The 12734-nt window shown below is 43.5% G+C and overlaps 1 protein-coding gene across 2 annotated transcripts in view; it reads right to left on the bottom strand.

Annotated features, from left to right (window-relative positions):
• The window catches only part of ADCY9 (adenylate cyclase 9), a 179674-nt gene that overhangs the window by 75502 nt on the left and 91438 nt on the right, over positions 1-12734 (bottom strand). For both annotated transcript variants that reach the window (XM_054043043.1, XM_054043044.1), the window contains exon 2: positions 9924-10096. In XM_054043043.1, coding sequence (XP_053899018.1) covers positions 9924-10096 — 173 coding nt within the window. The remainder of the gene's footprint in view (positions 1-9923; positions 10097-12734) is intronic.

The following is a 12734-nucleotide window of genomic DNA, read 5'->3' as shown; positions in this document are numbered from 1 at the left end:
AGGAAAGATAGGAAGAATTATAAGAAGCCAATATAGCTCCATCAGGAGAAGAAAATCAAAAAGGAATACCACAAAAAGTGGAAACATGATAAATTGCTAAGAAGGAGTACAAAAGAATTGCACAAACATGTAGGAACAAAATCAGAGAGGCTAAGGCACAAAATGAGTTACTCCTAGCAAGGGACAAAAAAAGGCAATAACATGATGTTCTATAAATATATTAAGAGCAAGAGAAAGATGAAGGAAAGCATAGGTCCTCTACTTAGCAGGGAAAGAGCTAATTACTGCTGACATCAAGAAGGCAGAGGTGTTTAATTCCTATTTTTGCTTCAGAATACTCAATCCAATTAATATTAATAAAGGGGAAGGAACACAAGCCAAAATAGGGAAAGAACAGGCTAAAGAATATTTAGGCAAGTTAGCTTTATTCAAGTCAGCAAGTTCTGATGAAATGCACCGCAGGTATTTAAGTTGAAACAATCTCAGAACCATTAGTGATTATCTTTGAGAACTCATGAAGGACAAGTGAGGTCCCAGAGGACAGGAGAAAGGCAAACATAGTACCTATCTTTAAAAAGGAGAACAATGAGGAATAGACCAGTCATTCTGGTTACTGGCCTTGCAGATGGGTGGAAGCTGTAGACATGACATATCTTCATTTTAATAAGGTTTTTGACATAGGCCCACATGATATTCTCATAAGCAAATTAGGGAAATGTGGTCTAGATGAAATTACTATAAGATGGGTGCAAAACTGGTTGAGACACCATATTCAAAGAGCTGTTATCAGTGGTTCACTGTCAAATTGAGTGGACATATGTAGCAGGATCCAAAAAGGGTCAGTACAGGGACTAGTACTATTCAATATTTTAATTAATGACTTGGATAATGTAGTGGAGAGTAGGTTTATAAAATTTGTGGATGATACCAAGTGGGAGGGGTTGCAAGCACTTTTGAATTCTAATCCTGTCCACTAAACCTGACAAATTGCAGAAGTGGTCTGAAATTAACAAGTTTAAATTCAATAAAGACAAGTGCAAAGTACCAAACTTAGGAGGGAAAAAATCAAACACATAAGTACAAAATGGAGAATAACTGTCCAGGTGGTAGTACTGCTGAAAAAGATCTTGGTATTATAGTGGATCACAAAGAGAATACGAGCCAACAATGTGATCCAGTTGCAAAAAAAGGCTAATATCATTCTAGGGTTTATTAACAGGACTATCATACGTAAGACATGGGAGGTAATCATCCTGTTCTACTCAGCACTGGTAAGGCCTCAGCTGGAGTACTGTGTCAAGTTCTGGGTATTCATACTTTAACAAACATAACGATAAATTGGAGAGCGTCCAGAGGAGAGCAACACAAACAATAAAAGGTTTAGAAAATTTGATCTATGAGGAAAGGTTAAAAAAACTGAACATGTTTAGTCTTGAAGACTGTGGGGAGACCTGACAACACTCATTAAATATGTTATGGGCCATAAAAAAGAGAATGATCACTTTTTCTTCATGTCCATTGAAGATAGGACAAAAAATAATTGGCTTTATCTGAAGCAAGGGAAATTTAGATTAGATATTAAGAACAACTTTCTAACTATAAGGATAGTTACACACTGGCATAGGCTTCCAAGGGAGGTTATGGAATCCCTGTCATTTCAGGTTTTTAAGAACACTACAGACAAACACCTGTCAGGGATGGTTTAGGTATACTTTGTCCTGCCTCAATGCAGGAGGCTGGACTAGACGACCTCTCAAGGTCCTTTCCAGACATATATTTCTACAATTCTTTGCAATTAGACTATGGAATTCATTGCCACAGGATGCCATTGAGATCATGAATTTAACAAGGTTCGAGGAAGGATTGGACATTTATATGGATAACAAGAATATAAAGTGTTATAACAGTTAATAGTAACACAAAATTTGGATATGAAAACCCCATGTGACACTACACCCCATATTCATCCTAGTAATATTATTATTATATAATTATGGCATAATTGTGATGCATTTTGTACAAGGTGCCATTGGAAAAGTTATGATTTGCTGAATATGATTATCCTATTTCTATGCATGTATCATTTTTGTATCTGAAGTTATAAATATTGATTAGGGATCTGTATTTCAAATGGGCTTACTCTGGAAAACACCCACAGCCAGACTTTCAAGTACAATAATGAAGCAGCTAGACGGGGCTAATGGCCCATCAGCAAAGACAATGGACTGTGGAATAGCTTAACCTTCCTGCGGGCGTTTTGGCCAGCCTGTAAGCAATGGCTGCTATAACACTGCAAGGACATGTGACCAGACCACATGTTTCTGGACTCCATCTTGGACACAAGTGTTTTTTCCACAAACTAAGTTTGGGACAAAGGGTTCCCACCATATGCTAAAGCTATATAAGGCAGGGAGTGACATCATCTGTTGTTCTTCACTCCCCCACAACCGAACACCTGAGAGAAGCTCCTAAGAAAAAGGATTTTGAACGGGGGAGGGGATCCCAAGCTGCAAAGTAAATGCAGCTTGACCCTTAAGAATCTGCAAGCCTGCTTGTACCCCAGCAGTCAGGGTGAGGAACTGCTAATTCAGACCCAATCTATCTAGTATGTTAAGTGTAGTTTGCATTTCTGTTTATTTGCTAGGTAATCTGCTTTGATCTGTTTGCTATCACTTATAATCACTTAAAATCTATCTTTTGTAGTTAATAATTTTTTTGCTTTATCTAAACAAGTGACTTTGAAATAAGTACTTGGAAATTTTAGCTCAAGGGGCAAAGGCTGTTACATTTCCTCTCCACTTTGAGGGGGAGGCGAACTGGATAACGATTTTGACCAGGGCAGGATGGTACAGCTGGGAAACTGGTGGCTATTTTGGCTGTAGACTTTTTATGTATTCATGCAGTGGCTGGTCAACCTGCACGTAACTGCAGCTGGGAGTGTCTACCTGTGTGAATGCTGGTGAAAGTGCTCGCTTGGAGGGCTTTGCAGCTTGTCACGGCAGCACAGTGTAGGAAGGAGCCCAGGCTGGTGAGTCAGAGGGCTCAGGGGTACACCAGTTCAAGGTGGCACCCCGGGGGGAACGCGTCAAACCGCACGTTTCTGATTTTAACACAATTTAACTATTGAGGATTCAGATGTGGCCTTCTTGGGAGATTATCCCACATCGGCCTTTTGCAAATTTCTTGCACTTTCCTCTGTACTGTGTGGTGCTGGCCACTGTTGGAGACATGATACTGGACTAGATAGACCATGAATCTGACCCACTATAGTAACTGCTATGTTCCTATGTGGCTTTTGATGTCACCACACTTGCCAACAGATCACTGTCAGCTGTATGCACATCTGCCTTTGGGGACAGAATGCTAAAGTGGGCACACAAAATCAAGTCTTGTCAACCTAGTGTACTGGAGAAGATCTTGACAGGGCTACCACCAAGCAGTTTTAGTTATCTATAACACACTTTCCCCAAACCCAGTATCCCAGGACCTCCTTCTCTGTTTGTTTTGAGCCCAGAGAAGTGTGTTTTGACCTTTTGGAGTTCTTTTTCCTTTGGTCCAAATATATCAACTACTCATTTGTGTGGCTTAACCTCTGATTTTTTATGGCCATTTTGTATCCTGTTTTCAGGATTCCCCTCTCACTCCTTCAAAAAGCTCTATTTAAGCAAGGCCCCACCCTTCCTCTTCCTTTGACCCAATGCCATTTGGCAATCATCTTTGTTATTTTGTAGAAGTGTGGGTCTGTACCCCTCAGATGCGTAGGAAAGGGGGATGGTTTCTCTTGGTCACTATATAGCAGCAGTTCTCAAAACTGTGGTACATATACTGCTGGCAATATGCAGGCCACAATTTAGCAGTATGCAGTTTGTTTCAAAAACCAAGATTAAGAAACTATTACAACAATGACTGAAATTATGAGGTGGTAGCCTCGTCAAGCATTTTTGAGTTTTAAATGTAACATGATAACACTGAAAGTCTGAGAACTGTTACTCCATGGAGTTTCTTCCAGGTCCTTATTCCTTAGGCTATTGGTCCACACAGTGGTTCAACAAGCCTATGAAGTTCTTTGCTTTTCAGATGGATGTTCTAGATTTTCTCAGCAAGTGAGCCATCATGCCTGCTCCTCCCGGGGTGAAGGGCTTACTTACAGAACTTCCTTATCTGCAAACAGGCAGATTTTGCCCTCTTTTTGAACTGTGATGCCTCAACAAATGACAACACAGCCAGAAACCCCAGAAAGTCTCAATTCTTAACTTCATTAATAACTGTAAACATTTATAAATACTTAGTGAATGTGTGTCCTAGACATTCTGAATAGTAGATGAATGAACTTTCAATGAATACCAGTGCAAGTAAAACCACATCTTAATTTTGTGTTAGAGAAGTGATACTAATATATTTTACAGTAGTTTATGATTTCTAATCATAGTAAAATATGAAGCTTAACAAAATACAGTACAAAAAACTTGGTACCAAAATAAGTAACAGATTACAATGTTTTATACAAGAGTCATCTACTTGACTCAGTAATTGCTATGTAGAGCCCTGCGTGGATACAAAATGTGTATCAGCATCTGATCCGCAATCCATAAAAATGGTCCAAGGATATCCGCATCCACAGATATAAAGCGGTTATCTGCAGATTTGCAGGGCTCTAGCTATATGCAGTAAATTTAGTTAAAATTTTCTGCATCTTTCCTTCACCATCCTAATTCTGTACAAGTCCCACGTCCTAGCTCAACTGTGAGGTTTTGCATTTAAACTACAGCATATTATTGTTGAGGGGAGGCGAGTAAGATGCTACTGAAATGTTGTAACAACTTACATACTGCAAGGTACCTTTTCCCATTCTCAGGTGAAATTGAGAAGAGTCTTCCTTCCAGCCATAGGCGTGCACATGGGGTGTGCCGGGTGTGCCCAGGCACACCCTAATGCAGGGGTGGGAAAATGGCTCCACTCCCCGGTGCAACAAGCCGTGGGGTCCGCGCTCCCGGGCCGGAACGCTCGGCTGAACGCAGCAAGCCACCGGCCCCTCCCCCGCCTTTCCCCCTCCTCTGGAGCCAAGCTGCTGCATGCACAGCGCTCTGGGGGCCAGGGCTGCGCGGGGAGTCAGACACGCTCCCCCCTCCCATGGAGCCATGCCGCCGCATGCAGTGCTCCGGGAGCCGGGGCTGTGCACTCCCGCGGGGCAGTGTTTGGCTCTGCGGGGAGGCTAGGCGCCTCATCTCATGGTAAGGGGTCCGGGGTCAGGGGGGTTGGATAAGGGGTGGGGGCAGTCAGGGGACAGGGCGGGTTGGATGGGGGTGGGATCCCAGGGAGGTGGTGGTTAGGGGCGGGGGATCTCTGGAGGGGGCAGTCAGGGAGCAGGGGGAATTGGATGGTGCACGGGAGTCCCGGGGTCTTTCAGGGGATGGGCGGTGGATAGGGGTCAGGGCAGTCAGGGGACAGGGAGCAAGGAGGTCCTGGGGGAGCAGTTAGTGGGGGGGGTCCTCTGGAGGGAGTGGTCAGGGGATGAGGAGCTGGGGGGGGCTGGATGAGTAAGGAGTTCTGGGAGGTGCTGTCAGGAGGCAGGGGTGTGGAGAGAGGTTGGGGGAGGCAGGGAGCGGGGGAGTTGTATGGGTCAGGAGTTCTGGAGGTCCTGTCAGGGGATGGGGAGCAGTTGGATAGGCGTGGGAGTCCTGGGGGTCTGTGTGGGGGCGGGGGTGTGGATAAGGGTCGGGGCAGTCAGGGGACAGGTAGGGGGTAGGGTCCTAGGGCAGCAGTCAGGAGACAAGGAGCAGGGAGGCTTAGGTAGGGGGTGGAGTCCTGGGGGGCAGTTAGGGGCAGGGGACCCAGGAGGGGGTAGTCAGGGGACAAAGAGCAGGGAGGGTTGGGGGTTCTGAGGGGGGAAGTCAGGGGGCGGGAAGTAGGAGGGAGTGGCTGGGGCAGGACTAGGGCAGGGCAGGGGTGGGGCTCCCTGGGTGCACACCCTAATGAAATGGGCTGCGCACGCCTATGCTTCCAGCTCTGCTGCCGAAGAATCAAAAGAGAGCTGGGTGCTCAGCCCCCCTGCCTTACTCCCAGCTCCAGGGGGCCTCTCAGGTTCCTAGATCTGAGGAAGTAGATGTGAAGGCAGAGAGGCCAGGGATCTCAGTTTGCCAGCCCTCTGACAACATTTTTGTCAATTTCATTTACAAAGTGAAAGTGAAAAAGCATTTTTAGTCAGAAAATCATTCTTAAGAAAATTTTTCTACCAGCTCTTCCCACACTGCCAATGTTGCCTGCTTTGCATTTAAAACAGTAAGTGTTGGATTGATTTACAAATTACATTGCCAGGCCCTGAAAGACTACAAACACGCATGGGAGAGAAGCCATCTCCCTGCTAAAATCAAATCATGTTTGCAGCAGTTGCAAGTAATTAAATTGTAGTTTATTTTACTATAAAGCCTACTCTGGCTTGCTTGGCAAATTAAGCAATCACTTACTTTTTTGGTAAAAATAACTGCCATTGAACCATCTGACTACCTCCAGTCACGAAAAAACCTATGATGAGAGAGAGCACTAACAGACAACACATTCAAAGCTAAGTCTCAGGCACACTCAGTAGTGCACTCTCCATGATTTCATTCTCCTTCCTGTTAAGGCTTTATGTCTGTGCCAAGTCAACCAGGCCCAAATTCGTCCCCTCAGTTTGGCAGCTCAGTTCTATTGCTCTGTTTAGTCCCTTCTTTTTTTGCCCTACTCTGCTCTCATTGGCAATTCAGTTCTATTGCTCTGCTTAGTTCTTTCTCCTCCTCTCATGCCTGAAACAGCTCAATTTTTTGCACCTCTCTAATTAGTCTCCTCTAGACTCTGTCACTTCCAGCTGTTAGCACAAAACTGCTGAGATGGATAACACTCAGTGGTCCCTCTGTCTCGTTGTCATTGTATGGCAGACAGAAAACCTAATACTTGCTCTGTTCTATTGTCCTGGGTTTTTAGTCAATATGATTTTCCTAGCCTGGATGCTACAGCTTAGACTGAGATACAGTAGGAGACAAAAACAACTTAAGTCTGGCTAGGTAGAATATATGAGAGAGAGAGAGAGAGAGAGAGAATATAACAACGTAAGAATGGCCATAGTGGGTCAGACCAATGGGACATTTAGCCCATATCCTGTCTTCCAACAGTGGCCAGTGCCAGAAGCTTTAGAGAGAATGAACAGAACAGAGCAATTACTGAGTGATCCTTTCCTTGTCATCCAGTCCCAGGTTCTGGCAGTCAGAAGTTATGGGACAACCTTGTGCATGGGGTAGCTTCACTGACCATCTTGGGCCATTAATGGACCTATCCTCCATTAACTTATCTAATTTTTTTTAAACCCAGTTATACTTTTGTCCTTCAAAACATCCCATGGCAACAAGTTCCACAAGTCAACTGTGTGTTGTGTGAAGAAGCATTTCTTCCCCCCGCCCCCCCCCCCCAGCTTTACAGTAGCAGCAAAATGGAGGTGGCATAAACGTTTTCCTGTCAACTCTACTCCACCGCAAAATGCATTTTGCATTGAGGAGCTGCTCTCAGGGCTAAATTCGCTGGTTTTATGTATGACTGCAATCTGCTGGCAGTGCAGTCCAAGTGGCCATATCACTCTGGAAGATCTGGTCTTCAGTTGTCTAACTCCATCAGCTGGCTAGGAGGAACCACAACACAAGTGCAAGGAAAGAATAATAATTTGTTCTCTATCAATTTAGTTTTGAGATGAAATAATACAGTGTAACAATAAACAGAATCCACATTTCCTAGGCTACCTTTTCTTTCTTCTTAAGAACGTTTGTCATTTTCAATACTCAGAAAGTAATTCATACAAATTACTGCCCTTATCTCTATATAACTTGAACTAAGTTTCTAAAGCAAGCAGCTAAGTAAAATATAATGTCCTAGCCTACCAGAGCACATTTATCTATTTTACAGCAACTGACACGGAGAGCAATTCACATAGACTAACCCTACAATCACTGACTGCACAGGGAGTATTGTCTTCCCCGGGTTTACTGATATCTATTGCATATTCATGAGCAAAATTACTCGATTACTAGATTGCACATACTTTGAAGGCTCTTGTGGGAGAGAGAGAAAGAGGAAGAAACAGGAGAGGGAGCCAGTGTCAGCCGAGAAAGGAGAGAATTTGATAGTGTGAAGTCTGAAGCATGAGTAGTGTGGTATTCCCATCCCTCAACAGAGAATAGAAAAGTAGTAGCCCAGGAGTTAGAAATGAGCTAATGGAGTGTGCCAAAGTACCTACATCAAGCACAGATACATTTTCTTTTAACATTCTGTTCAGACTGTTGAAAGAGGAATTTGTTAATTTGTCTATTCATAGAATCATAGAATATCAGGGTTGGCAGGGACCTCAAGAGGTCATATAGTCCAACCCCCTGCTCAAAGCAGGACCAATCCCCAACTAAATCATCCCAGCCAGGGCTTTGTCAAGCCTAACCTTAAAAACCTCTAAGGAAGGAGATTCCACCACCTCCCTAGGTAACCCATTCCAGTGCTTTACCACCCTCCTAGTGAAAAAGTTTTTCCTAATATCCAACCTAAACCTCCCCCACTGCAACCTGAGACCATTACTCCTTGTTCTGTCATCTGATACCACTGAGAGTAGTCTAGATCCATCCTCTTTGGAACCCCCGTTCAGGTAGTTGAAAGCAGCTATCAAATCCCACCTCATTCTTCTGCAAACTAAATAATACCAGTTCCCTCGGCCTCTCCTCATAAGTCATGTGCTCCAGCCCCCTAATCATTTGTGTTGCCCTCCGCTGGACTCTTTCCAATTTTTCCACGTCCTTCTTGTAGTATGGGGCCCAAAACTGGATACAGTACTCCAGATGAGGTCTCACCAATGCCGAATAGAGGGGAATGATCACGTGCCTTGATCTGCTGGCAATGCTCCTACTTATACTTATTCTGAACTACAGATATTTTAAAAATTATTTGTTCAGCAGCACATCTGAAAACTCACCACATTACTTCAAGGCTGATTTGTCAGGTGCTTGGATAAATAGCTTTGAATTTATTTTTTTTTACTCATAGACCAAACTGATGTTTTGAATAAAAAATAAACAAAGCATGTAAGCAAGCAAGCAACAGAAGGTCTCTGTGATGGGGTGTTCATTTTACACAGGATTAGAAGGGGTTAAATTAACTGCCCAGGCTATGGGTGGAGGAGTAGCCAGGGAGCAGGGAGTTGATTAAAGAAGGCTCAGCTGGCCAGGAATAGGCTGGGCCTATAAAGCCCAGGAGCTGAGACCTGACAGGGCTTTGGGGAAAGGGCAGTGACTCCCTGGGAAGGGGGAGTGTTTAGGGGCTGCAGGAAGATAGTCTGCAGTCTCCCTGGGAAAAGGGATGAGGGAACGGGTTTGGAGCTGGTACTCCCAGAGAAGGGGGGGAACCAGGAATAGTAGAAAGCAATTCTCAAAGGAGCAGTGAGGATTGAGAGGGCAGAGCCCAGAACTACTGAGCTGAGGGTCCCTGGACTGGAACCAGATGTAGCGAACGGGCCTGGGTTCCCTTACTGGCCACTGGAGAAGTGGCACCATCAGGGAAGCACAGGAGAAGTCTACCTGGGACTGTGTGCATAGAAGGACTTTGGGTAACCATGGAAGGGGAAAATATGGAGGCTGATTCATGAAGAGGAGGCTGCAGTTCTTGGAGTAAGGTGAGTCCACAAAGTGAGAGGAAGGCAGGAAAGGCACCACCTGAAAGAGGGTGCACCAACTGGCAGAGCTAATCCCCAGGAAGGCCAGCAGGACGCACCACCGTGGTAAGTGAACCCCATCATAGCCTCTCTTATCCCTATGCCCATAACTTGCTTCATAACTCTAGGGTTCTAAAAATACTTTGCCTGAATTAAAAAAACAAAACAAATAACCCCAACAACAACAACAAAAACCAACAACCCTAACCTTGGGTTTCTCAGAGTGTTTGAGAGTCTTTGCCAAGTCACCAATATTCTCAGCTGATGACGCTCCCTGTATGTTGGCTCCGTCTCCTGCCTCCAGATCAGTAACCAATGTCTGTGAACAGCTGCAATGGGACTCCTTCACTTTCTGACCAGATATCAGGTAAGTCTTCAAACCTATGGAAAAATTACACAATTAAAAAGTCATTTATGGAAGCAGTTCTTAGTTTTTCATTCTTTGATTTCTTAGATACACAATATGGATAATAGATTTCCACACCTGATGAATCTCAAGATTCAATGATAAGGTAGAAATAACTATCATTTGTACACAAACCTGAAAAGTTTGGATAATATTAGCTTTAACGTGTTGGGAGTTACATTTTTCTATTGTATCTGGAAATACATGATCCTAGGAAATCCTAACAAATTGCAACAACTGTAGAGATGGTTGAAGGATGCATACTTTATTCTGCTCTCCCTCTTGTACTCATTTAGACAAAGCTATGGCATATGCATGGGACTAGAAGTCAGAAACTTCAAAATTCTAATCCAAGCTCTGAAACCAACTCCTTCAGTGGCCTTTGGTAAAATATTTATGGCCTCCTTTTCACAGATATTGAGGGCATGTCTACACTACAAAATTAAATTGCTCTAACTTACATCACCATATAGCCACTACAGTAATTACATCGCTTGTGTGTGTCTACACTTTACTCCTGGTGTTGGCAGTGCGTGTCCACGCTGTCAATGTGGGACAGCTTCTGAAAGCCAGTAACAGTTGATGTAAACAACAACACAGTGTGCATCGACCTAACTACATGGATATTGATTCTATACCTCTCATGGAAGTGGAGTTATTAAGTTGGTGTAACGAGCGTGTTACCTCAGCAGGAGTGAAATTTTAGTGTAGACATTTATAGAATAAAGTTGACCTAAGCTGCTTTGTGTTAACCTAATTCTGTAGTGTTCTTAGGGTCGTAGATGGGTGCTTAACTTCCTTCGGTTTCGTCCACATCCAAAAGTTGTACTGATTTAACTAGGGGTATGTCTACACTGCAAATGAAGGCGTGATTGCAGCATACCTATGCTATCTTAAATCTAACTAGCAAGGCCAAAAATAGCAGTGAAGACATGGCATCATGGGCTTCAGTATAGGATGGGGTTTATGCTGCCACATATTCACTAGCCATGCTAACGAGATTAAAGCTAGTGCAGGTATGCCTACTTAAGATACAATCATACCTCTGATTGCAGTGTAGACATACCCTAATTTATAAGCCGAGAACTGGCAGAGATGCATTGGCAATTCATAGATGTTTTTGCCATTCTAGTGTTGGGTGTTCGGAAATGTATATATTTTTAAAGAATTGTATGTGCTACATGCATTTATATAGTTTGTCCAAAAATATTTTAAAAATAAGTAAGTGAGGCTTAATGGTCACTCCATTTGGTGTTTAAGAACATAAGAACAGCTATACTGGGTCAGACCAAAGGTCCATCTAGCCCAGTATCCTGTGTTCTGACAGTGGCCAATGCCAGGTGCCCCAGAGGGAATGAACAAAACAGGTAATCATCAAGTGATCCATCCCGTCACCCATTCCCAGCTTCTGGCAAACAGAAGCTAGGGACACCATCCCTGCCCATCCTGGCTAATAGCCATTGATGGACCTATCCTCCATGAACTTATCTAGTTATTTTTTGAACCCTTCACAACATCCTCTGGCAAAGAGTTCCACAGACTGACTGTGCATTCTGTGAAAAAATACTTCCTTTTGTTTGTTTTAAACCTTCTGCCTATTAACCAGCACTTCATGCATTTCAATACAAAGACTATTTGATATCCATATTCTGTGAGGATCCAATTGTTTTATGAATCTTATGGATTTCTGTAGCCTATCTATGGATTCCGGGGCAGACCTTGTCTCCCCTTCCTCTCCAGTCAGGTAGTTCATGAGCTCACAGACAATTATGCCTTTAGATGGGGCTCATCTGCATGGCCCCTCAGTGTAATGTGTTGTCACTAGTTCCCCATAAGCCACTGTGGTTTAACAGTGAGTTCTGACAGTTGCAATAGCTAAACCGTAGACTGGAAAGGAGATGGCTAAAGTACATCACCACTCTGGGCTTTGACCTCTGTCTAGCTTGGATGCTTAAGGCAAGTGAATTAGCCTTAAATTCCATTATTGACAGGCATTATGAATGTCTCACTTAATGAGGAAGGGCACTAACTATCCCTGAATACTGAGGGTCACCTTTCTCCTCAAGAAACCATCACTTGACACTGGAATGCTTGTCCACTATTTCCCAGTTGCAAACTCACCCTTTCAAAGAGAAGAATGAGGGCTATTCAATTCCAGGTTCACTTGGAACAGCAATGATATCCTAGGTAAGTTCCAGACTCGACTGGGCCTTTAAACTGTGCTCATGAAGACCATGCATGATCTCCTGCTGGTTTTACATCAGGGTCAGCTGGTCATTTTGGTCATAGTGGACCTCTGAGCAACTTCTAATATGACTGACCACAGGCTATTGCTTCAGCAACTGAGTAACATTACTGGTGTCTCTGGAATTGTCTACCAGTGGTTCTAGTTATTCCTAGAAGATAGAAATTAATCTGCAATTGTGCATACTCATTGAGAAACGTGGTGTCATTAAAGGTTCTATTCTATTTTACTTTTTGGTCAAATAGATAAAGGCTCTTAATGAGATCATTTTTTGAAACCTGAGCTAAAGTATCATCATTATGTTGACAATAAACAGCATTGTATTTCTCTTGCCCTGAGGATCCTGCAATTGTTTCTCTGTTCTGGAA

Source organism: Malaclemys terrapin, chromosome 10, assembly GCF_027887155.1.
Source record: "Malaclemys terrapin pileata isolate rMalTer1 chromosome 10, rMalTer1.hap1, whole genome shotgun sequence".
NCBI classification, from domain to species: domain Eukaryota; kingdom Metazoa; phylum Chordata; order Testudines; family Emydidae; genus Malaclemys; species Malaclemys terrapin.
This window is presented reverse-complemented; position numbering and strand designations above follow the sequence as displayed.